Raw genomic sequence first — 27667 nt, forward strand, 5'->3', positions numbered from 1 at the left:
ACAAAAAACCTTGAAAAACTTCTTAAAAGTAGGGGGTTGTCTTATACGCCAGGTCGTCTTATACGCCGGAAAATACGGTAAGTAACAGGCGCTCGCCACATCACACTGCACTCGGATCTCGGACCCGGCTGTCAACTTTCCAACAAGCTTAGCATCTTTAACCATTAAGCCAATGCTCCCATTTTATTTTATTTTTTGCAAGTTAGCCCCCTTTAAAGTGAATAGCATGTTTCTTTCCCCACCCTGAATTGAAGCTTGCTTGCTCATTTGGTGAAATTAATTTTCCAGTTAAGTGGTATATGATGAGTACTAAGAGTACTGGAAGGATGTTTGGTGGACTACACACACACACACACACACACACACACACATACACACACAAGCATTTTATTTTAAAACAAAGCTTGCCTTTGCTGCTTATCTTCTGAAACATCCTTAATTGATTCTCTAGTTGATGAGTTCATCTGAGTCACACTATAACCACCACCACCTCAATTAATGACTGTGAAAGGGACATTATGAGGAAGGGCAGGAGCTTCAAGGATCTACACTATTCTGCTAGCCTATGACTAGCAGGGCCATTTGCATGCTTCCTCAAATGAGCAAAATGTGCTCTCTCTCTCTTTGTCTCTTGTCACTGACTCACAGAAGTAGCAGGACTTTGCAAGCCAAAGGCTGTGATTTAAATATGCGCTTCATGTCAAACATTTGCTCCACTCTTGGAAGTCTAAGCTTTAAATGTATGTTGACTTCTTTGACCCTATGAGCTTTGGGATCTATGCATTCTGTTTCTTCTGTCTTGATACTGACTTTCAGGAAATGTTTTTAAAAGGAAAAGATACAAAACCATGTACAGAATGCAGTTCCATATTAACGTTCAGTAAACTGACCAAACCAACATAGGTGTCAGGACCCACCCCAAACCACGTCTTAGTAAGACAAAAACTCTTAGAGTCAGTTCTAGTCCAAAAGGAATCTTTACTAGGACATGCTTGGTTGTGGGAATACAAGACAGGACTTAGTATTGTTTTACAAATTAAAATTTTATAAAGGGTACCCGGTTCAACCCCCCTTCCCTCAACCCCATTTGGTCAGCCCCCATCCTTCTACTTCGTGTCATCCCTTTCCTGGGAAAGAAAAAAAAGGAACTTCGAATCTTTATGGTTATTGCCTTCTTCCTCTCCAGAATTAAAAGAAAACACAAGCCAGATACCTTCCTCACTTTTGATCCACCCAGTTCAAAAGGTTTCCTTGGTCTTTGAAATAACCTAAGGCAGGCTGAATCCACATATGCTCCTCCTTCCTTGGGAGATGGCAGAATCCATATGGGGGTGGATAATGTTTTAAACATGCATTTATGAATGTGATATAAATGGATTCTGACAATAGGATCATTTGAAATGATGCTTTATTTGTTTGCATTTTTTGTTCGTGTCCCTATATCAAAGTATAAAAGTCACCTCTTGTGCAAAACACATTTACCCTGTAAATCTCTTTGACTGTCTTTTCCAGTGCAACTTTTTCAGAACACCACTGTAGAAATGAAAAAAAAATGTGTCTAATACTAAAATGGCACATTATTATCTAATTAGAGACTAGTGTTTTTATAATCCGAAGATATAAAAGGTGGATTTTGAAAGAACTACATTTCATGACATTTGCCTGTTCTTCTGCACATTGTGCTCTTAAATTTGCAAATGAAGTTAGATTTAAACTGGCAATGAGAAAAATATCTCATTAAGTTCCATTCAATAAAAGAGTTCTTTCTTGCTTTGAACCAAGATGAATTCCAGGCTGGGACCTATGCAAAATGAAAAAAAATGTTCTCAGAATATTGGACACTACAAAAACAAAGAGGCAATACATCCACACTTTTCTCATAACCGGGCATATTTATTTTGTGTAAACCAATAAATAAATTGTATTACACTGTGGAAACTGGCTGAAAAAAACAATGACATTGCTTTACAGAGTCCATTCACAGGTAGCTACAATTTTGTTTTTTTACTGATTCACATGGGAAACCCAGAAAAGAACACTGCTGTGGAGAAGTGGCAGCTTCAGAGGACTCTGGAAGAAGTGGATTGTCTGGATCCCTTCCAGTCAGGATTCAGGCCTGGGTACGGGACTGAAATAGCATTGATCGCACTGCTGGATGACCTGTGGCAGGAGCAGGATGGATGTGGGTACGTCCATTGTATGACCTCTGGCAGGAATAGGATAGAGGTGGTGCATCCATCCTTGCTCTTCTTAACCTCTCACGGCTTTCGATACCAATGAACGGTATCTTTCTGGACTGGCTCCAGGAGTCGAGGGTGAAAGACATGATGTTGTACTGTTTCTCTTCCTTCCTCTGGGATTGGTTTCGGTGTGGACAGGGGAGAAGAGATCCAGCCCACAGACCCTACTTCATGGGGTGCCACAAAGCTTAATACTCTCTCCACTCCTGTTTAGTATCTATTTAGAGCCTCTGGGGAGATCACCTAACATAGGGACCTTTAGACTTGGCAACTTTAAGACTTGTGGACTTCAACTCCCAGAATTCCTCAGCCAGCCCTGGAAGTTGAAGTCCACAAGTCTTAAAGTTGCCAGGTTTGAAGACATCTGACCTAACAGATTGGGTGAGATATCATTAGCATGCTGATGATACTACTCAGCTTTATACTCTGGGCCACCTGAGTGATACTGCAGAGGTTCCCTCCATGTCTGGAAGTTATGGAGCCTAGATGGGCCACAGTAGGCTTCAGCGCAACCCAAACCAGACCTGAGTGGCTCTGAGTTTTTGGATCCTCCTCATTAGGGGCCTTTCATATTTGCTATGCATGAGGTGGTGCTGCCTCAAACAGACCCTGTGCATAATCTGGGGATCCTCCTGGATTTACAGCTTTGGTGGCAGCTGTGGCTAGGAGGGCCTTTGCACAACTTCAGGTAGTGCATCAATTGTACCCATTCATGGACTGAGGGGTCCTATTCACAGTCACTCATGCCTTTGTGACCTCCACTTTGACTATGGCAATTCACTTTATATGGGGCTGCCCTTGAAGAGTGTTTGGAAACTTCAACTGGTGCAAAGAGAGGTGGCATGGGCAGTTACTGGTACCAGCGCATATAACATCACTGCTTCATGAGCTGAATTGGCTTCTGGTGTGCTTTTGGGTGCAATTCAAGGTGCTGGTTGTCACCTTTAATGTCTTTCATGGCTTGGGACTAGGTTACTTATGTCTCTCCTCAGTGGTATCTATCTGCCTTATTAGATCTGGTAGGAGATGGGTGCTCTGAGTACCATATCCTAAAGAGTGTTGGCTAGCAGGGACCAGAAGGACAGTCCTTTCTGCCTGACACCTTCCCTTTGGAATATCATCACCCCTGAAATTAGATTATCTCCATCCCTGTTGGCTTTTTGTGAGGTCCAAGCCTGGGTCTCTGGGCATGGAATGGGACAACTTGGCACAGCCAACTTGCCACTGCCAATTTGCTGTAGCCAACTCGCCATGGCCAACTCACCGTGGGACAACTCGCTGCAGGACAATTCAACAATTCAAGTATTTAAAATAATGTTAACAATATTTTAATTTTTGAAATAAAGAGACCACTTGGCATCCTGTTTACAATGCTATTTGAACGGCTGATATCTGTTAAAAGAAAAACCCAGCCAATTAATTCAAGAAAAACGTATAACTAACAAAAAATGGCGTTATTTTTTTTTTGTGTGTGTGGTCTAAGTGAGAATCAATAACAAAGTATTCTGCTCCTTTCATCAAATTTTAAGAAAAAGAATAAAAATTCACTGTACCTCCTCCTTTGTATGGCTTCGTAGGTATAATAAATTGCAGTTGCCAATCCCTTCAGAGAAAGCAGTCATTAGTATATTTGTGACATTTCATATTTAAATATAATAAAAGAATGAATAAATCATGTTAGTGTACCTACACTTAACAATGTGAATCCTCCTTGTATGACTGCGGACCATTCAAAACCCAGTTTCTCATTTAAGAAGCCACCTAAAGTCGGACCTACAAAAGACCTGAACAAACAAACAAACAGGAAAAAAAATCACACATACTAAATTTATCATAGATCTAAAAATATATAAGATTGGGAAATAAATATGTAGTAGGGAAGAATAGGTTGGGGTAATCAATGTCCATACAAACTGCCTTTTGGAAATTCCACACTCATAACTCTTCTGTCATGGGGCATACGGGGGTGGCTATTCCACAGGTAAAACAAGTCCACTTGGGCAGGTAACTATTCTGCCACCATCTGTTCTGGAGTGGGGAGATGCTGCCCTCTTCTGAACCCTTGACCTTTGAACCTTCCCCAGAAATAAGTTTTTAAATAAATGCCTCCAGTTTTGTCCTTAGAACCAGGGTTTCCAGGCCCAAGTAGTTTCAGAGTGTAGTTTACTAAGGACAAACTCCACCCAAATTCCATTAGGAGCCGTAGTGGTGCAGTGGTTAGAATGCAGTACTGCAGGCTAACTCACTGCTCACTGTCAGAAGCTCGATTCTCACCAGCTCAAGATTGACTCAGCCTTCCATCCTTCCCAGGTCGGTAAAATGAGGGCCCAGATTGTTGGGGGCAATACGCTGACTCTGTAAACTGCTTAGACAGGGCTGTAAAGCACTATGAAGTGGCATGTAAGTCTAAGTACTACTGCTATCCTGGAGTGAAAAAGAATAAATGCTTTTATCTTAATAAAGACAACAAAATACTTGAGATGCCACAATTTCTGTGAGGCTGATACAAAGGCATCCATCATTAACCTGTAAACAGCCTGAAGAGACTAACTAAGAGATCAATCAAGAACAGAAATGCATATATAGCTAATCCAAATTGAGTAACGCACATTGATTCGTGACACGAGTAACTGCTCATTCCCTGGTGACTTTAATTTGCTTGTTCCAAATCTCTTGGGAAACCTGAATTCCTAGGCTCAATCACATGAAATCTGTTTCTTTAAGGTCCTTGCTTCTCCCTAAGACCATCAACCAAGACTCAAGAGAAATAGATTCCTAATTTTGTTTCCCTTGAATTCTGTCCCCTGCCTCACACTAGAGAAAGATAGTAGATATGTTAGTAGATTACTTAGGAATCCCTAGAGATCCAGCTGGCCACTCACTCCCCATGTTCCTAGATCTACTACAAAACTACAAAACAAATATACAGGATGTACCAAACGTCAGGCCCCACAGCCTTTTTATTGCATACAGTATGTTACATTAAATGTTTGAATTAGTTGCCAGTTATTTCTAAACAATTCCTTACTCATTGATAGTTTGAATGTTTTAAAGTACAGTAACATTTTCTTTAAAACAAATAATGGAACGTATTGTAATTGACCTTTAGTACACTGTGTATATCAAGTTCAATATATAAAAGAAGTGTGTGTAATTGGCATTTAAATATGGTTTCTGAAGCCAAATTTTACCCCCACCCCACCCCATCCAAGCAACTGATAAGTCACATGCTGTTTTCTAGAGAAACATAACAAAAACTACTTTCTTTCATATTTATAGAAAGACTAGGCAACCCATGATCCATTGGGCCATCATTTCATATATATTTCCTTATCTCTCATACACTCTTTTGACCCTCGCTGCACTTTCTTCATACCCTTCCACACACACCTGCATCCTCCCCAACCCACACAGCATCTCTAACAGTAAATAATTTAGGTACGTATCAAGCTATTAAGTAGCTGCCTCCTTTAAAAATGAGTTGGAAGAAGTCCTTTGAATCTTGCCTATGCACAATACTTCTCTTATTCATTACAGCACATCTTTGCTGAGGCTTCCTGAAACAGAGATGACTGCTATGTTAATGAATCAAATAATTGCTTGCAAACTTTTATTTATTTTATTTATTTATTTTATTTTAATTCCATTTATATCCCGCCCTTCTCCGAAGACTCAGGGCGGCTTACAAGCTTAGCAGTAGCCTTCATTCTATGTATATGCCTGCTTATTAGGGCTTTCACACACACCCCCAAGTGGCATTATTACAAAGTCAGCTTAATTGCCCCCAACAATCTGGGTCCTCATTTTACCTACCTGGGAAGGATGGAAGGCTGAGTCAACCTTGAGCCTGGTGGGACTCGAACCTGCACTAATTGCAGGCAGCTGGTGTTACTTAAGGAGGCATTAGCCCACTGCTCCACCAAGGCTTTTAAGACTGCTAAATCTTTTCTCAGCATCATATAGAAGCCTGGAAAAAGATATATACGTGCTTTAAGAAAAGGAAGATAGGGGCTGTGAACATAGCCTTAAGAGCCATTATGTGAAAGGAGTAGCCAGCTCTTTCCATACATATGCCAATTTGGCAGAGGAATTTAACGTGTTGGCCTAAAAACCAGGAGACTGAATTTTAGTCCTGCCTCAAGCCTGAAAGCCAGCCAGGTGACTTTGAGCCCGTCACTCTGTCTCAGTCCAATCCAAGTCCTCGCAGATAAAAGGATGAAGAAGCATTACGTGCGTTTGCTGCCTTGACTTACTTATGAAGTAATAAAGGTAGAGTAAAAATCAAATCAGTAAATAAATCCTAATCCTCCTAGGCAATTAAGAAATACAAGCTTTGAGATGTGCTCACGATGAATCAATCTTAATGTCTGTTTCTAGAAGGAAGAAATTTTTGGCAACTGCAAAATAAATTCAGTAGATATGACTTTCTAAATATGTTTAAAAAGCCTTCTCTATCTGTTCACATGATTGTCTTTTTTTCCCCCAGTGGGAATGAAAATAGCATTCAACTATTACTCTTAATAATTACTATTACTCTTAATAATTGCACCTAGCATTAATAAGCACTTCCTGTATATTAGTTTGCTTTTAAATGTTTTTTTAAAGGAAATGGCTAATTTTACTTGTTGCATTAGGACAACAAATCCCAAATCAATAATCAGAAAACGTTCAATTTGTATTGCTTTTCTTCCCATCACTTACAAAATACTAGCTTCTGAAGGAAACAATGTAATATCTGTTCTTTAGCTATGCCTATAACCAGCTTTCAGTGCAAAAAGTAACACTAATATTATTAATAATATTACAATGAGATCCAAAAGAGAGCAAAATGACCATAATAATAATAAAGTTGAAAGGGACCTTGGAGGTCATCTAGTCCAACCCCCTGCTCAGGCAGGAGGCTGTCCAGTCTCTTCTTAAAAACTTCCAGTGTTGGAGCATTCACCACTTCTGGAGGCAGGTTGTTCCACTGGTTAATTGTTCTAGCTGTCAGAAAGTTTCTCCTTAGTTCTAGGTTGCTTCTCTCATTGATTAGTTTCCATCTGTTGCTTCTTGTCCTGCCCTCGGGCACTTTGGAGAATAGCTTGACTCCCTCTTCTTTGTAGCAGCCCCCCGAGATATTGGAACACTGCTATCATATCCCCCTGTCGTCCTTCTCTTCATTAAACTAGACATATCCAATTCCAGCATGATTGTGATCTATACATTTGAGACAATGAGCTGCCCCTTAGAACTAGAATTACTCTGTATAGTGCTCTGGTGTCTTTGTGCAGTTCAACCTTTTTACTTCTGGCAAGGTCCTACATGAGTTACTCAATACTTATAGAGGATATAGATATTGGGAGAAATCCTATGTTGTGAAAAAATTAAGGTGCAATGTTTCTGAGTTGTCTCTAGCTAATATCCCCGATTGTGATGCTGAAGATTGCATACAATATGGCTGAGCAAGCATCACAGCCTGGTATCCAACAAAATTAGCATCATCACTTGAAGCAATAATAATTTTTCCTTCCTGTGTCTGCGCCATTTTGTAAACCTTAGGTATCATGTTTTAGAAGTTAAAGGCTAACTACACATTCTATTGTTCATGAAGCACATTCTGATGATGCAATGATTGTAGCACTATCATGATGCGGACAGATTATGGGTAGGGCTTGATCTGGGGTGCTGCATTTATCAGTGTGAAAACCCAACTCCCCCACCAGTTGGCTCTCCTCCACAGATGACTACTGTCCTATTTCCTGAAGGGTTATTGGTTTTTATGTATTTCTCCCCAACTCTTAATAATTTTTTTGTACTTGATGATGCTGTTTCGTCTACATAATGTTTAGTTAACATTTATATTTCTGATCATGAATTGTATAGCTATTTTATGAGTGGTTGCATACCCAAGGGCCCACAATGCACCAAAGAGTCCAGACACCAGTCCTAACAAACTTAATCCTTCTTCAAAACCATTCTCACTGCAGAAGGAAAGGCAGAAACAGAGTTATTTCCAAGGACAATATTTTCATTTACAACTACAAAACATTTTAGAAGGCAATCATCACAAAAATAATTATATAGTCCCAAAGCAACAACATCTGTAATAGGACAGTTTGTCCTTAAATGTAGAAAAGAAAAATATCAAGGGCTATCTTTCTCTTCAGTAGAATATATTTAGCATTTAAAATCTTTTCAGTGATTTGGTTCGCCCGTTGAACTCTGCCATTGTTTGCTTAATCATGATTATTTCTCGGTTTGGCCAGAGGCCATATTTAATGTTCTTAATGATAGTCAAGGGCTATCAGATATACAGGATGTTTCAGATATACAGGATGGCAGTTTGTGGGGATGGGGTATACTTTGTTTATATTGATGTGGCTCTTGTTACATTTCTTTTTTTCATGAGTTTACCAATTCAAACATTAGGAAACTGCCACTAGGTTTCAGCTATCATAAATGAGGACACCAAGGCAAAAGAGAGAGAGAGAGAGAGACAGATCACTCAGGGGTTATATGTGGCCGTGGATTGGAATGTTTATTCCACTTTATTGAATAAATGGGGGAGAACCAAATATGTTCAACACGTTGGTCCATGGACCATGGCATGCAGACATTACCATGTATTACTGGTGAGCAGCATGATGTTATCTTGAGTTGGTATGTTAAATGGATTCCATGAATGTACCTTTGATAAGCAAGGCAGGTCATTATCTAGGGTGGGGGGGAGGGGAGAGAGAGGTGAAAAGGCTTTTCTGAACAGAGGCAGAGCCAAACCATAATTTGGTTTGACAAATATCTCTGTATTTAAAGCAATCCTAGCAATTTGGTTTACTTGCTAAGGCATCAGGCTCGAAACTGGGAGACCAGGAGTTCTAGTCCCAGTCTGCGCCACAAAGCCAGCTAGGCGACCTAGGACTAGTCGCTTTCTCTCAGCCATAGGAAGGAGACAACGGCAAACTACTTTTGAAAAACCTTGCCAAGAAAACTGCAAGGAGTTGCCCAAGCAGTCCCCAAAAGACAGGGACAACAGAGTGGAAGGAAAAAGAAAAAGAATGCATGCAACTGCAGTTAATTATTCTAGTCTTTGAGGATAAAGAATAGCATAAATAGGAAGGGAAGATCACTTACTATGCACAATTGATTGCTTCAGGGTATATTGGGATACCAATCATTGCAAGAGCAAAACCGTTCAGGACCAACATCAGAATGAAAAGCCAAAGTTGACTGCAAATCACAAGCATAAACACAATGCTTCATTTCAGCTGTAATTCATGGTATCTCTCTGCCATCTGTATGCTTATATTTAAAAGGCCACCCAACTCAAAAGGACCTTAGAGATTTAGAGTCCACCATTTTGAGTCCGTTAATCTCTTAAGTGTCATTCTCACTAGCTGCAATAACAGAACACATGCTCCTTTCTGTTAGTCAGCACTGCTATGTTAAACCTCTCGGGTTTCACATTGGTACTACCTGGACTCTTAAGCCAGGGGTCCCCAACCCCGGTCCACGGACTGGTACCAGGCCATGGTATGCCAGCAACTGGTCCACACAAACAAGCAAAGCCCCATCCGTAGGATGCAGTCAGCACACAAAACCATGCACTGTCCCGGTCCTTGGAAAAACCTCTCTCCACAGAACCGGTCCCTGGTGCCCCAAAGGTCGGAGACCTCGGATCTAAGCCACTTTAAAAATATTCAGCCTAAACGCTGGGTTGCTTCAGTGAAGATCTGCCAGGTTTTCAATCAAGATTGCCAGCTACAGAAGCCCTCCCGCCACTGAGCAAAGCCCTTGCTGTTGGGCCTTCCCAACATTTCATGCCAAGAAAATAACTGACAATTATATATACTCATAAAATATATTTATCTAAAGTTATGCTAAATCTATACATTCAGCAATGAAGTGTCAAAATATACATGCATGCAGATACAGTAGTAACAGCCTACTTTTAAATACATAAAATAATCCTTTCTTGCATTTTCCCCAGATTTGGCTCAATAATGTCTGCAACACAGTTACTAATAGTTACTAATAAAAAATAGTCTCTCAGCAGCATAGCTCCGGCTGACCTGCAGAAATTCATTGATTCAAAACTTAGAACAGGCATTTTCTTTTCAATTATTTTTCTTTTTCTGAGCTACCTCTCTCAGTCTTGGGGCTTTTTTGAACAAGATCAATAGTGCATATTTTCATTTTTTTTTCATGTTGTTTGAGATGAGAGTTTCACTCCACTTCCCAAAATAGCAGGAAGGGGAGAGGAGGGGAGGGAAGGGAAGGGGAAGGTAGGGGAGGGGAGGGGAGGGAAAAGAAAGGGAAGGGGAAGGAAGGGGAGGGGAAGGCGAGGGAAGGGTGGAGAGGGAGGGAAAAGGAAGGGAACAGCTCCAACATTTCAATGGTTTATTGGTAGACTGACAAAAAAAGAAGTCCCAAGGAAAAAGCAGAAAGCTAAAGGCGAAAAAAAATATGAAATGACAAAGCCAAGACCAAAAAAATCCTGCTAGGTTTTAAGCCAGTGATCCTCTGTATGTCAGAGAAACGTTCGAACCAATACACAACTGGAATTTCAGCAATAACAGTAGCTGGAACACAGATTAGAGATTAGTGATCCAGATAAGAGGACGTTCCAGCCACTACGCACTGTACTAATTAAAGTGCAAATGTTTTCCAGCAAAAAAAGAAAGAACAAGCAAACCAGATAGTAATGCTTGAACTGGCACGAACTGGGAAACAGCCCCTTATGCACAGAGCAAGACGAAACAAGCAGAGTTTGCATTAACAATGGGCTGAGGGTGGATGGAGAATGATACTGTTTATTCCTGCTCTCCAGAAACAGGGCCACAGTGGGGCCACCTGCCCTGTGGATGGGTCCTTAGACTAGAACCCCCATTTTTCCAGACTAACCATCATCACTGTTAACATATTCCTATGTTATTGAAGCTCAAAGCTGCCTAATTTCTATGCAGATGTGCTGATTTCCTCAAAGATATGTAATGAGCTTCCATTCATAACTAATTATTTGATTTTGAACAATGGAATTAACGTTTTGCTAATGAGTAACAAGAAGCGTGTTACTCACTGCACAGGAGTAAGGATGGGAAGCAGGATGGGGATTTTGAGCCCCAGGAAACTACATACCTTTGTGGGAAGGACTACAGTTTAGTGACTAACACATGGGTTAATCCCTGAATCTCTAATCATCTATTAGAGAGACGACACCAGCTGGCTTAAATGAAAAGCATGTAGTCTCTTAATTCCCTTCATATATACCCCAGGAATACCACTATTTTATTTCCAAATAAAAAGTGGAATAAAATGAAATGGTAGTGGAATTCCTGATCTGGAAATTTAATGTTTCTAAGCCTTCCCATTCACAGGTAAGGAAAAACAGAACCATATAGCTGTTATTCTAGCCATAGGCTAAACAAAACATTAACAAGAATACTAGGGCTAAGCAGCAAAGTTCATTTATTGGGGTACAAAATTTTGATATTGCTAGTAAATACACAGCCCTTTTCATTATTGACTTGAGGAACAGGAAAACTTCATTCCAGGAAAATAGTCAGTGTAGAAGTTAGTGAAGCATATTTTACCTTTCAATATGCAAGATGGGAGCTGGCCCCAAGAAAAAATAGCATAATGCAGTCAGAAAAGCTCCAGTGATTAGCAGCCACTTCCTTAAACTCTGTAAGAGATAAACAGAGAAGTTTGATTCTCATTAAAATCTCATATTTGAGTAAATTGAATGCATTAATTCAGCCAATAGGGAATAAAGTGAAATAACTGAGAAATCTCACGTTAGATCATTTCATGTATTCAGTTCAACCATAACCTAGCATTCATCATCATGTTCTTTTAGAAAAGCAGCCCGCAATCCTTTGGGCATCAAGGACTGTTTCCATGGAGGGTTTTTTTCCTTCGCCCAATGAGGGCATGGTTTCACATGCTGCCTGCATACCCTGAATAGGACTGGATTCTGGCATGCCGTGGCCAGGTGCCGGTCCATGGACCTTAAGTTGGGGATGTAACCAGATGTAACCAGTCTCCTGAAGCAGAAAAGGGTGACTAGGGAAAATAGCTTTTCTTTCTACCAATAAAAATGTCCAGAAGAAGAGGTGATCAGGAAAATAATGGAATGTGCGGAAATGAATAGATTAACAATGATAATTAAAGATAAGACAGAGTCAGAGTATTATGAAATTTGGGGAAAAATTTATGAGTGGGTGAAAAAGAGAATAGGCTTAAAAGACAGCTAACACTAATTTAGATGGAAGAAAAATGAGGAGATAAGGAGGTCCCTTCCTACTCTACTCTACTCTACTCTACTCTATATTGTTTGGGGCAATACTGTGACTCTGTAAACTGCATAAAGAGGGCTGTAGAGCACTATGAAGCGGTATATAAGTCTAAGTGCTGTTGCTATTGCTATCATTGGCAATGGCTCTCCAAGTTACAGAGAGCCATGCTATTGGTGATTTTTCTGCTATGAATATTTCACATGCAAAACACAAGTTTCATCACATCTATCACATCAGAGATGAGACTTCATGGGAAAAGATTAGACAACTTTGACAAAGTAGCTCTACAGTTCTTCCATACATTATGAATATATTGCATTACTATTTCTTACCATTCCTTGGCTGAGGAAACTCACTAGGCAGAAACACGTCTTCATAGTTGATCCTATGGGATTTGGTAAGATCAAATTTCAACACAAGGATTTCTATTATTTGGCTTCTGAAGCATGCCAACCCTAAACACCAATACTGGATGATCACAACTAGCAAATCTAAAGAAGTTTAAAAATTAAAATAAGGATGGGGTGAGATCTTGTACTCACCGGTTTGTTATCACTTAGAAAACCAAGAATTGGTGAAGATATGGAATAAGGGAGCGCTAGGGCCAGGAAGACCAATCCTACGTATCCTGCTGGCAATTTAAACTATAGAAAGAAAAGCAGTATTTTTATTAGGGCTTAAAAATAGAATATGATATTAATTCACTATATTCCATTGACCCAGTTTGTTGAATAAAAAGCATTCTGAGGACTTTCAGATGTTCTGAAATATGACTTCATCAGTTTGTTTATTTAAAGGATTTAACTCCAACCTATCCTATACAAGTAGTCCTCAACTTACAACAGTTTGCTTAGTGACCATTCAGTTACAACAGCACTGAAAAAGTGACTTATGACTATTTTTCACACTTGCAACCATCGTAGCATCCTCATGGTCATGTGATTTACATTCTGATGCTTGAAACTGACTTGCATTTATGACGGTTCCAGTCTTCAGGAGTGACGTGATCCCCTTTTGCGAACTTCTGACAAGTAAAGTCAGTTGGGAAACCAGATTCATTTAACAACCGTGTTACTAATTTTACAATTGCAGTGACTCACTTAACAATTCTGACAAAAAAAGTTGCAAAATGGGGCAAAACTCACTGAACAAACTCACTTAATGAGTTTTTCTAGAATGGATAGGATGTATCTAAAAGGTTGTGGTTTTTTTTTCCTTTCAAAATGTACCTACTTTTTTCAAGACAAATAATGACATCGTAGGATCTAGAAAGGCTATAGATGAACTTAGTCCAAACATATTTAGACAAAGGATTGCAACTTTTGGTAGAACAATAAGCTTCAAGAATGAATCTTTTTTAGGAACTGAACCTGTAATTAGAAAAGCATAAAACATAAAATTAATTATTATAGTAACTAATCTGTACAAATGTTTTACACATTAAAAGATACTAACTATTCCCTGCCCTGAGTTTAAAGTCCTGAGTTCAGCTAAAGAAGGGGAAATGTATTGTGTAATATTTAACCAGGCTGATACACAAATGGTATTTATTATGCATTTTCCTTATAAACAAGAATACAAATAATTTAAAATATCAATTCTGAGCAGGATTCATAAATTGGGACAGAAAGTAGCACCCTGTATACTATATATACAACAAGTAGCATTGTGTATAGTACAAGAATGGATATGAACCATGACAATGCAGTTATTTATTTATTTATTTATTTATTTATTTATTTATTTATTTATTTATTTATTTAGATTTGTATACCACCCTTTCCCGAAGGACTCAGGGCGGTTTACAGGGTAATTAAAACAAGAAATACAAAAATTAAAAATGATTACAAAAATTACAACAGTCCCTGAAAAGGTAAAAGCCCCCAATTAAAATTAAAATTAAAATTCTCAGCCTGGGCCAGAGAGCTCGAAGAGCCAGGTCTTCAGGTCCCGGCGGAATGAACGGAGGTCAGGGGCAGTCCTCAGCTCCATGGGCAGCTGGTTCCAGAGGGCAGGCACACCCACTGAGAAGGCCCTCCCCGTGGGTGTTACCCGCCGGCAATCTTTTACCGGCAGCACCCTGAGAAGACCCTCCCTGTGGGAGCGCACTGGACGAAGGGAGCTTGATGCTGGCAGCAGGTGTTCCCTCAGATATCCCGGACCCAAGCCATTTAGGGCTTTATAGGTCATTACCAGCACCTTGAATCTCACCCGGAGGGCAACCGGAAGCCAATGCAGCTCACGGAGTAGAGGTGTTACATGGGAGTATCGGGAAACCCCCATCACAACTCATGCAGCTGCATTCTGCACCAGCTGAAGCCTCCGAGTGGTCCTCAAGGGCAGCCCCATGTAGAGAGTGTTGCAGTAGTCTAAACGGGAGATCACGAGGGCATGAGTGACTGTGCGTAGGGCATCTCGGTCCAGGTAGGGTCGCAACTGGTGCACCAGGTGAACCTGGGCAAAAGCCCCCCTGGTCACGGCTCCTATATGGTCTTCAAAATTGAGCCGGGAGTCAAGGAGGACACCCAAGTTGTGAGCCCTATCAACGGGGGGTAACACCTCACCCCCCATCGTTAAAGATGGAATGGTCTGGTTAACCCGAGATGCCGATATGCACAGCCACTCAGTCTTGGCAGGGTTGAGACGAAGCCTGTTTCTCCCCATCCAGACCTGGACCGCCTCCAGGCAATGGGACATCACGGCGAGGGCATCGCTGGGTTGGTTCGGGGTGGAAAGAAAAAGTTGATGATACCCCACCCCGAAACCGCGAATGATCTCACCCAGCAGCTTCATGTAGATGTTGAACAGGAGGGGCGAGAGAACCGACCCCTGAGGAACTCCACAAACAAGAGGCCTCGGGGTGGATCTCTGCCCTCCCGTCAACACCGACTGCGAGCGGCCCAGGAGATAGGATAACCACCGTAAAACGGTGCCTCCCACTCCCAAACCCCTGAGATGCCGCAGTAGGATACCATGGTCGATGGTATCAAAAGCCGCTGAGAGATCTAATAGGACTAGGACAGAGGAGCAACCCCTGTCCCGAGCCTGCCAGAGATCATATTAGTTATTAGGCCCAAATACAGTTCTTGTCCTGATAGCAACTTCAGCCCAGCCCATTTCTACACATTTAAAATGGTAGAAGAACCTGCAGAACGGATTCCATTAGTAATAATGCTACTACCATTAATTTTGAACACTAGAAAATTATTTTAAATGCCCACAATACATTTTTTTATTGTGCTATGATCATTGCTCTTGTTTTTCATTGCATTCTTAAGGTTTCACTGAGGCATATGTAGTCAGACTGCCATTTAAGACAAAAAAAATATTTTGGCATACATATATACAGAGAGAGAGAGAGAGTACAGGTGTGGCATGCTTCGTGGCACCTGTCTGCATTCTTTAAAACAACCCCATCTTTTCCTGAGATCATGTGGCACCAGGCAATCCTGGGAGAAGATGAAGCTGTTTTTAAGAGTGGCAAACTAGTGCTTTTGGTGCTCCCAAGTACTTATAAAGTTACTCTCTGAAATTTTACTAGAGCACTGCACAATTCTAGAATCCATGAAACTACGGAAAAGAGGTCTATGAATTATAACAGGAGAATGTTGCAGGAATACTACAGGTAGTCCTCAACTTACAACCGTTCGTTTAGCAATGGGACTGAAAAGGTGAAAAGGTTTTCATACCACCATTTGTAAGCTTCCCAGCTGGCTTCTGACAAACAAAGTGAATGGGAGAAGCCAGAGTCGCTTAAGGACCACACTTAACAACTGCAGTGATTTACCTAACAACTGTGGCAAAAAGGTCGTAAAATGAAGCAAAACTCACTTATCTGTCTCACTTAATCAGAAAAAAAATTGATTGTAAGTTGAGGACTACTCGTGGTGACAAAAATAAATAATATCCCACTCTCAAGGAAAGAAATATTTATTTTTATTTATTTTAATTCCATTTATATCCCGCCCTTCTCCGAAGACTCAGGGCGGCTTTACAAACTTAGCAGTAGCCTTCATTCTATGTATATGCCTGCTTATTAGGGCTTTCACACACACCCCAAGCGGCATTATTACAAAGTCAGCTTAATTGCCCCCAACAATCTGGGTCCTCATCAGTTGAACTAAACAGCTAAATAACTTCAACTTCAAATAAGTTCAACTAAATATCATCAGTTGAACTAAACAGCATAAATCTTATACTCCCTTTCCCAGTTTTAATAAGGCAATAAAACTCCACCTACTATAATTTGGTATGATGAACATATTCAGAGGCACCATGAGCAGCATTACACTTCCAAGTGCAATGAAAGGGATTTCATAGCCAAAACTCTGGTACAAAAAGCCACCAATTGGGGGACCCAGGACTAATCCTAGTCCAGTAAAAACTTCAAGAGTGCCCTAAAAAGAAAGAAGAAACAGCAGATCAGTGAGAAAGGATGGACTTTTGGCACCAGAAGAAAACCATGGTCTTGGTGTATAACTCTCATTTATTAACAAAAGTACTACTGGTATAAGAATGGACAGCATGTGGCTTCTTGTATGTAAAAGGTGCACAGAACCCCACTACAACTAATTGCTAGCACTTTTTAAAAATTTGATAATCATAAAATTATTATGATGGGTTAAAATTCTGCAAAATAATATGGCACCCTACCTACTTCACTGAATTGCTGTGCCATTTTAAAACAACAGCTTCCATGGCTATTCAGGATACATCACTGAAAACCTTTCCACTGAAGCAAAGTGAGCTGCCTTGTGTTTTAGTTAGGGTTAGGGTTGTTAACTAAGCCTGGGATACACCAGTTTGGTCTAGTGAAGGGGTCTTCAAACGTGGGCTTTTTATGACTTGTGGACTTCAACTCCCAGAATTCCTCAGCCAGGCAGGCTGGCTGAGAAATTCTGGGAGTTGAAGTCCACAAGTCATAAAAGGGCCATGTTTGAAGACCCCTGGTCTAGTGATTAAAGCGCCAGACTATGAATTGGGAGACTCTAAATTCTAGTGCAACTTTAAGCATAAAGCCAACTGGATGATGTGGGCCAGTCACACTCTCTCAGCCCCAGGAAGGAATCAATGGCAAAACATTCTGAAACCTTGCCAAGAAAACTGCAGGAATTAGTCCAGGCAGTCGACAGGAATTGATGCTGACTTGAAGGCACAAAATAAAATAAAAAAGGACTACAGTTCAGTTAACTTTTTTGCTTTCCTAGATTATCTACAGAGATTATTCTGAACTAGGTAGCTGGCAAAAGTACAGGTCAATTAGTTTTGTCAAACATACACATAGTAAAAATTTGATCTTTTTTATCATTTCCAAATAAGTCGTCATTAACAAGACCCCCTTTAATTAATAATACTGAACTGGATTTTTTTCCCTCTGCTTCTGCTTGTTTCATATTATGTTACTGAATCTTAGTCTGAGTTGCTTTGTATTGTCATTTTTAGCTCTAAAATGTTTCTGCTGGTTTAGCACTTAATACTTAAGTGCAAGTGTTTGATGTTTTAAAACATTCTTTCTAGGATCCTTAAAGAGTACTTCTCTGGTGGAATAAAAATAGAATAAAATAGAAACCATCAGCAAGTTAAGAAAGGATCCTTGTGCTACTATTAGTATTGATATAATTTAAAAATGTTATAGCTGCCCACTCTCATAGACTGCTCACAAACCTAAAAAGAACACAAGCATTTAAAAACATACAGCACCCCAGGCAGCCTGGACTAAAATAATGATAATGATAACACACTAGACCAGGACCACCACAAAGACATCAACCCCAGGACCAACAGCAAAGTCAGGACTCAAGAGCTTTCTGGAACCCCAGGAGAGAAGATGCTGTTTTATCTTTGCTGTTCCAGAGAATGGGGGCCACTACAGAGAAGGCACACTACCTCAAACCCATATCAATGTTTAACAAAAAGGATCTGGAATATACTGTACATTCTCTGCCAGGACATATTAGGCAGGAAGAAAAAAAAATGGAAATAGGCAGGTATCCAAAGAGGTCTTTATAGATAACAACCAGCACCTTGAATTGCACCCGGAAACTGACTGGCAACCTATGCAGCTCGGTGACATATTGGCATACTGCAAAGTGATGACATTGCTTTATACAGCACTAGTGAGGCCACCCTTGGAATACTGTGTATGGTTTTTGTCATCACAATACAGAGAGGATGCTGAGACCCTAGAAAATGTACAGAGAAGACAAAAAAGTGAAAGAATCAGGGTAGCTTTCAAGAAAAGGACTGTGTTCTTTTGTTGTATATTAGGATGGAAAATACTACGTTTGCCAGGGTGTGGAGCTTTTAGATTCTTTTAGAAAAGAGATGCACATTCTTGTAACAATCATAAGCATCAATCAATCAATCAGAATACAGCTGGAAGGGACCTTGGAGATCTTCTAGTTCAACCCCCTGTTCAACAAGCAGACCGTATACTATTTTATGTAGGTGGCTGTCCAGTCTTTTCTTAAAAACCTCCAGTGATGAAGCACAGACAACTCCTGAAGGCAAGCTGTTCCACTGGTTAATTGTCCTCATTGTTAAGAACTTTCTCCTTAACTCCAGGTTGCTTCTCTCCTTGATTAGTTTCCATCCATTGTTTCTTATCTTGCCTTCTGGTGCTTTGGTAAATAAGTTGACCCCCTCTTCTTTGTGGCACCCACTCAAATACTGGAATACTGCTATCATGTCCTCCCTATCCTTCTTTTCTCTAGACTGGCCATACCCAATTTCTGCAACTGTTCTTCATATGTTTTTTGTCTCTAGGCCTTTAATCATATTAGTTGCTCTTCTTTGCCAAAGTATACAACCAAAGTATAGATTATATTTAAATGTTATTAGATATACACTACGTGGGCGTTACTCTTAAATAGCCATTCACCTGGCTCTGTTTCCTAGCATAGCTAGAATGATTTCCCAAAAATCATCACAATATTACATCGTTTTGACTGGCTTCATACATACCATAACTGTGGCTACATTTTGTGGGAAAGCATTTATGAGAATAGAAAATGAGGCTGTCATTGCAGCAGCAAAACCAATGGCATCCACTGCTCGGACCAAAAAACACAGCCCTATGAATATTGGCCCATCAGGTGCTTTGTCCAAAAATCTAAAGAGAAAGATATAACGAATCACTCTATCTCTTAAAGCAGAGATTCCTTCTTTAATAACAGATGTTATTCAGGCAGATGTTAAAGTTATTGTATATTGACTGGTTTAGCAATATTCTTCTGCAGAATAAAATAAAAGTAATTTGTACTTTCAGCAATGCTCCAAAACATAGAAGTACTAACAAATACTTCACCTTGCTAACTTATCAAAGTCAAGATACTTGCCTGGGACTTACAACTTAATATGAAAAGGAATGGAGAAAAAAAGTACTTTTTATTTCAAAGGAACTAAGACAATGAACTCCAGGGATTATCCATCCTTCCAATTAGCAAGTCTGGGAAAGGAAGGAAGGAAGGAAGGAAGGAAGGAAGGAAGGAAGGAAGGAAGGAAGGAAGGAAGGAAGGAAGGAAGGAAGGAAGGAAGAAAGAGAGGGGGCAAGAAAGAAAGAAAGAAAGAAAGAAAGAAAGAAAGAAAGAAAGAAAGAAAGAAAGAAAGGAAGGAAGGAAGGAAGGAAGGAAGGAAGGAAGGAAGGAAGGAAGGAAGGAAGGAAGGAGGAGAGGGGGGAAGAAAGGAAGGAAAGAAAGAAAGAAAGAAAGAAAGAAAGAAAGAAAGAAAGAAAGAAAGAAAGAAAGAAAGAAAGAAAGAAAGAAAGAAAGCTGAAATAAAATAGCAATGGAAACACAGTGAAGCTTTTAGGAAAAGATATGCATAAAACAAATTCTATACTCACCCAAAGAGAATTGTGACACATCCTGAGACGAACATGCCAGCAATAAACATAAATTTTGCTCCAATCTGTACAAGCTGTAAATTATTAAAAAAATAAATGCTTGTTTTGGAAATTTACTTGTATTTCAAAAACAAATGATATATTGACACATTTACATTTGTAACATTATAGAAATCAACCTAGGTTTTACAAAATGAAGTAAACTAGTGCAATTAACTGTTCTTTATTATTACTAACAGTTCATATATTAATGACATGATAAACTGTATGAACTAGTATCAGTATGTTATAATAATGCTTATGATCACCAAAGTTTATTGAAAAGATTGGGGAGCAGTGACTAAGCAATAAAATATTTTTTTTTTAAAAAAGTTTAATGCATACCATGCATCTAATTCTAAATTCACAACAGGATAAATTGGCTGCCTCTGATATTGCTGAAGCACCATGGAATTTCATAGGAAATGCAGGCTAATACACCATCAGGCAAAATTTTTGAACTAGGGGACACTTTTATGTTGAAGATGTGCACATTAAATGGCTACAAAAGGGGCTGTGCCTATTTACAAAATGATTGCCATTTTGCAAGGCATAACAACTCAAAGACAGCCCATTTTCTATCACTATAGCTTTGTCACTTGACTAAAGGTTCCAGGGCTTAAAACAAAAACCTTACATGTTCTGTGACATAAAAAAGGTTGAAAGGCCATAGATCAGGCATGTCAAACTGGCGGCCCGCAGGTTGGATGCATTATGACGAAACCACACCCTCCCCATTGCCGGCAATGGGGAAAAAGTCGCAATACGTCATGCAATGTCACGTGACATTGTGAGTTTGATATGCCTGCCATAGATGGTCAGGACACTGAAAAAAATATTTTATATACCATAGAAAATATAATAAAGGTTTTTCGTTTATCAAAATAGCTACAGCAGTGAGAATCTTAATTTATCTGGTTAGCTATCAACCAATATTTTCTGGGCAGCATCTCTAGAGATGGTCTTAAGATTCCAAAGGACATATATTATGAGGCAATTGTTCACATTAATTAGCCTAAAGTCATATAAAATGTGTAAGTTAAAGGCAAGACTTTAAATTGTGCTATGAAATTGACTTGACCCACCGAAACAGGAATTACAAGATATCAATCTTGGGCATGCACTTGAAAAGAAACAACTGTGAGCCTTTGATGACCAAAAATAGTATGGCCAATGTCATAATATTACTGGGTAGTGAGGCCAAAATTTTCAGAATTTAAAAATGTGGGAGTATTTTATATGGCAGAAATACAACTTCCAAACAATTAAATAGTCTTAGTTTCTCTTCAGAACTAGTTATGCTTTCCAAATAATTTTACAGGTCCATAAGTAACGTAAAAGGTAAAGGTTCCCCTGCACATGTGTGCTAGTCGTTTCTGACTCTAGGGGCCGGTGCTCATCTCCGTTTCAAAGCCGAAGAGCCAGCGCTTGTCCGAGGACGTCTCCGTGATCATGTGGCCGGCATGACTAGATGCCAAAGGTGCCCGGAATGCTGTTACCTTCCCACCGTGGTGGTCCCTATTTTTCTACTTGCATTTTTACGTGCTTTCGAACTGCTAGGTTGGCAGAAGCTGGGACGAGCAACAGGCGCTCACTCTGTTACACAGCACTTGGAATTCGACCCGCCAAACTACCGACCTTCTGATCGACAAGCTCAGCATCCTAACCCACTGAGCCACCGCGTCCCATAAGTAAGGTCCCTATAATTATTTCTGGTGGGATCAGAACATGGGTACTGCAATTCTCTGGATCCTGCTTGACCTCTCACTGGTTATTGATACCATCAATTATCCCACTGTCTACAAAGTTTAGAATGAGAAGCCTAATGCTTCTCCTCCTTCCTGAGGGGATGGTCTAAATCAGTGGAGATGGTGGGGAAAGATTAATGCCCAGGTACCTCTGGGTTGTGTGTGTGTTATAAGGCCCCCTGTTTTTCTTACCTGATTCAACATCTACATGAAACCATTGGATGAGATCATGTTGATATGTGACTATTTTTCAACCATCAACTGAAGATATCCAATTGTACATCTCAACCCCCAGTTAAATAAATAATACTGTCAAAGTGCTATGCAACTGAATGACTGCAATGTACCCTACATGAGGCTGCCTTTGAGGAGCACTTGGAAGCTAATCTAATCTAGAATCTAGCAGCTTGAGTAACTAAGAATGCATTTTAAGGCACTCATATAAGATTTCTACTACGGGACCTGCACAAATGTTAGGTAGCTTCCAGCTGCAATCCAGGAACCTGGTTGCCATCTTTAAAGCCCTTCTTACTTTTGGGCTTGAGTAACTTAACCTTCTCTCATTTACATGTGCCTGCCAATAAGATGTAATAGGATGGAATCACCAACTGTGCTACAGTTTAGAACTGCCATCTTAAAGTACATGTTCAGTCATTGCCACCATCCTCTGAAAGAATATTTTCTCTGATGTGAGATCTACCTCTTCCTTCTAGGATTTATTTTTTAAAAAAACAGTATATACGTGGCTATATTAAGCCTAAGAAATGGGGGCTAAGCTCTTGTGACCGCCCTTCAAATTGATGGATTGGTCTTTATTCTTACTGCAAATGTTTTAGTCATAACTCACGATTCTATAAGAATATAAAATATTGTTTTTAATTTTAATTTTGGTTGCAATCTGTAATATATATTGTGAAGTTATATTCTACTCAGAGATGGTAGATTGAAGCAGTCTAGAAACTAGACAGATGAGAGGGAGGGAGGGAGGGAGGGAGGGAGGGAGGGAGAGAACTGAAAATGTTGTCTGTTAGAGACTTACATTTGTTTATCTGCTAGAGTAGATTGAACAGGATGTTCCACTGACATTAATATTGCCCTTGGGTCATGAATTAAGATTCTCATATAGTCCTAAATTTTTCTTGGTTATTACATAACTTAGAGATGGTTTTGGCTTTCTGAAACCTGTTGAGTCAATTTTTGCAGAATACTTAGGGTACATGTTCATCTGACATTGTTTTAGTTGATATGCACTGTCATTTAGAAAGCTAACTTCTCCCAGGCATAGTGTTTACCAATCTGTTTAGAACATTACGATCTATTCCACTGATGCAATGAACTTTTTATTTATCAGGCTATATGATATTTTTGCGCAGTCATCATCATATTTTTGAAGATACTTACATATTTTCCCATTATCAAAGATGTCAGGAAATTGAATAATGCAAAACATCCAAAAATAAGTCCAACAATTGTACTACTAACTCCTTTCTTTTCTGCCTAAAAAAAAAATCAGACACAAAGACTTAGAAAACAAAAGCCGGTAGCTTGCAGAAAATAATCACATAGCTCAAATTTTACAAAAATGCCCAATGGAACTTGGCCTACCACAATACCACAGGAAAAGAACTAGCTATTACACAATATACACACCTTTTGCCTGATTTGTTTCCTATAATTAGCATTTTTTGTGATATGCTTATATTCATACATTCCCTTCCAGTTGCAAGACACAGTATTGTGAAAAATGATTGAAGCATTTCTCAAGTATAAAGCAAAAACAGGAAAGACTATGTGATGGTCTAGCGGTGAAGACACTCGCTTTCCACTCAGAAAGGGCAAGAGTTCAATCCTAGGTAGTAGCAGATATTTTTCTCTTAGGGAGCAAAGGAAAAATATCTGCTGCAAACTCCGTGTGGCATCAGAAAAAGCATTCGGCTTGTAAATGCTCAGTTTCACCCAGTCACCCCGACTCTACCCCAAATTAAGGGACTACAGGGTCGTAAAAAGAAAAGAAAAAGCAAAAAGAGAAAAAGCAAATTTAAATGCATGAATGAATGCCTGTGATATCGGAATGGTGGCAGATACTGAAAAGTGACATGAATTAAGTTAGAAAGAGCCCATCTTTTGCTGGGTTTGGTCATTTGTGTAATTATTTTTTTTGTCAGCTTAGATGAATATTTCGCAAGTGCTAGCAATTTGAGAAAAACTGCACATGAACGATTGTGTATATGTCTGGGCACAAAAAAGGAACATGGTTACAGCAAACTGAGGTGAGGCAATCATTTTTTTAAAAGTTCATACCCACTATTATGCAAGTAGTTTCTGAGTATGAATGCAAAGTGAAAGTTCTGAATTACCTTTTAAAAACCAAGCCAGGACAATGGTGCCCAGTCCTCAAAGAATGCAAGTATACAACTTTGTACAAACTGCTTTCAAAGGGCTGCTTAAACTCAGTGTAAATCTAATCCAACTGAGAGGCAAGAAGTTGGAAGAGTTGAATATATTTATTTGCTTTTTAAAAATAGTAAATAGGCAAAGAAAAAAGCTAATGATATAATTGTTTTAAACCACACCATCTTTTTTAAAATGTTGTAACTGTTATGTTGCTCCTACATATTTGTGTAAGATGTACTAGATTCATGAGGAAGACAAAACTCTTCTTGTAGCAATAGTTTACAAAACGTACCGGTAAGTTTTTTGCATTTTGTGAACTACAAACTGATACAAGAGCAAATGAGTCTTTGTTATATGCACTGCTATATTACAGAGGCTATCATTAAAGAATCTTATTGCAGACTTTTGTTTTAAACACATACATCCACTTACCTCTCTTGGAAAGAATGGTCCCAGAATCGAGTAGCAAACCATTGAACTGAAGTTGAGGGATGCTGTTGATATCATGATATACATCTGCTCTCTGCTCAGCCGCTTCGGTTCCTCCTTGGCAACCTCTAATGTGTCATTATCTGAGTAGCAAAAATCTCTCTTAGAATAGAAAAAGCCTTCAAAACTAACATTTGGAAACAAACAAGTTCAGATTTCTGAAACTGATCAGCTAGCAAAAAAATGCAGAATCTTATACTTCAATAGGAGCATGCTTTGTTTTATAATTTGGCCCAAATCTATTCACATGACAATTCTGATAGAAAGCTGCAGTGAAAACAATAACAGGTTTCTAAAGCCTGCTCACAAGGCAGTTCATTCTTGAAAAAGTTTCAGATGTAGAGAGATTAATATTCCAAATATGACTTTTCATAGGATTAGGAATATGAGAATTCAGCTGGACTTTAACCTCCCTTAATCCAGAGCCCTCCAAATGTGTTGGGTGGCAGCTTCTAGAATTCATATGCTAGCTGGTAACTTAAAGAGTATTTGGTCCAAACAGTTGAAGAGCATCATGTTGGGGAAAACTGACTGTATTGGTGTCAGATTTTTGAATCTATCTATGTCTTCAAATGTTCCAGACTAAATACTAGGTATGAACTAAGCAACTAGAGGAGAAAAATATGACCAAGGTAATGTTTATCTTTAATTAAATCTTAATTAAGTTCATATTTTACATATTTACAATCCAAGTCAGTGCGTCTTTATTCAGATCAAATACAATATAATATTGATCTTAGGTGTCATCCCGACTCCTGGCAAATTTATGGACAGGTCCCTGCAGTTTTCTTGACAACATTTTTCAGAAGCGATTTGCATTTGCCTTTTTCCTAGCACTCAGAGAAAGTGACTAACCCAAAATCACTCAGCTGGTTTCAAGCCTAAGGCAGGATTAATTAATGTTTTTCATTATGATCTTTACATACTTATCTTTCTATAAGTGTGTGTGTGTGTGTGTGTGTGTGTGTGTGTGTGTGTAAATATATAAGAAAGAGAGAGAGAGAGAGGAGGAGGAGGAGAGGGATGGAAGGAGGGAGATCCCTTTCATTATTCCTTCATGAAAGTGCCCCAGGTTCTAATCCAGTTCCTTTTAACCCCTAGACCAGGGGTAGGCAATCTTGGCTCTTTTATGACTCATGGACTTCAACTCCCAGAATTCCTGAGCCAACATAGCTGGCTCAGGAATTCTGGGAGTTGAAATCCACGAGTCATAAAAGAGCCAAGGTTGCCTACCCCTGCCCTAGACCAAGCTGCCATATACAATATTTTTTTAAAAAATGTCTTCAGGTTAGTCTCAACATTTGGCAACTGCCTGAGTACTGTAGTGCCTGTAGCTTCTGAGAAAAAAAGAACATTTGGAATAAATCTTTGGAAGTGGTATGCCCTTGTGTTCTTCCTAAGTCTCAAGCAATCTCCCAGTTTGCAATCTCTCATTCTTGCTCTACTTCAGGGGGTGGGGGGAAACAAACAAACCCTCAATCACCCATAGACAGATATAGTAGACATGACCTTCGAAAATGCAGTCCCTAAGGCTACCTTTTGGAGGTGTGCCATCTTAGAGAGCCACTTTGATGTAGTAGTTGAGACACCAAGCTAGAAACCAAAAGCCGGTGAATTCTAGTCCTGCCTTTGGCACAAAGCCACCTGGTTGACCTGGTTCCAGTCACTTTGTCAGTCTTGGGAAGGAGGCAATGAAATCTTGCCTTGCCAAGAAAACCGTAGAAGTTGGCAAGAAAACTTAGGCGCTCACCAGGAATCAACACAACCTCTTTCGAAAGATAAAAGAGTAGTTAAAACCCACTAGTCCTACGTATGATCGAACACGGGGATAACAACAGAGGGCTGCTTGTAATTCCGGGCTGACATTCCTCGGAAGAAAGCACTGCGGGGAAGGGAGAAAAAATACCCCGGGAATGCAGACAGTAGCTCTGTCCCCTCTCACCTGGACTCGCGCCGTCCGAGGGACCCATCGTTTGGTAGTTTTCCATAGCTGTGGGTCTCCTGCTGTAAAGCGGCTTGGAAAGGCGCGGGGGCTGAGCCTCCCTGCCCGTCTTCCTGAAGTCCACCCTCACAGAGTCGATAAACTTCAGTCGCCGCAAGAGGACCGGAGCAAGCAGTTCTAATTCAGCCGGAAGCCGAAATCTATCTAAGGCTTGGGATCCCTCCTTTTAGTTAGCCGCTGCGACTGGAAATTATCTCATACTTACTCACCTGGCAGCAAACCAGATTTATTACTATCGCGATGTCCCCGGCACCCTTCAGCGCACTTTTTGAAATAAAGGATTTGGTCTTATTTACTACAGCCGGTATGGCTTTCTTCCGGATTTTTCTTTTTCTTTACTTCCCTTTGTTGTTGTTAGTTGCGAAGTGGTGTCCGACCCATCGCGACCCCACGGACAACGTTCCTCCGGGCCTTCCTGTCCTCTACCATCTTCTTCCCAGTTTACCTTAAAAAAACAAACCAACCTTGATCTCTCGTCCAAGTATTATGCAGTCCTGCTTAGCTTTTTGATATCAACCAAAGTTAAGTAAACGAGAAAGAAATACATAGGATATTTGAACCTTAACTGTATTCTAGTGGTCATTTGGAAATGCACTTAGTTTTTTATATTACACTATAGAGTAATATGGTTTAAG

The 27667-nt window shown here is 39.8% G+C and overlaps 1 protein-coding gene across 1 annotated transcript; it reads right to left on the reverse strand.

The window, feature by feature from the left end:
• Positions 1–1062: 1062 nt before the first annotated feature.
• On the reverse strand, positions 1063–27267 carry SLC18B1 (solute carrier family 18 member B1). Its single transcript, XM_083350894.1, has 14 exons — positions 26973–27267; positions 24974–25113; positions 23549–23644; positions 20361–20434; positions 19481–19628; positions 16758–16914; positions 13751–13887; positions 13060–13161; positions 11813–11904; positions 9354–9449; positions 8129–8203; positions 3931–4024; positions 3794–3843; positions 1063–1801 (listed from the first exon to the last, which is right to left on the reverse strand). Exons 1-14 carry the CDS (start codon positions 27016–27018, stop codon positions 1738–1740), a joined length of 1371 nt encoding a protein of 456 aa, XP_083207020.1. The 5' UTR covers positions 27019–27267; the 3' UTR covers positions 1063–1737.
• Between the last annotated feature and the right edge of the window lie 400 nt (positions 27268–27667).

The sequence above is a fragment of the Vipera ursinii genome (assembly GCF_947247035.1).
Source record: "Vipera ursinii genome assembly, chromosome: 1".
NCBI lineage: Eukaryota > Metazoa > Chordata > Lepidosauria > Squamata > Viperidae > Vipera > Vipera ursinii.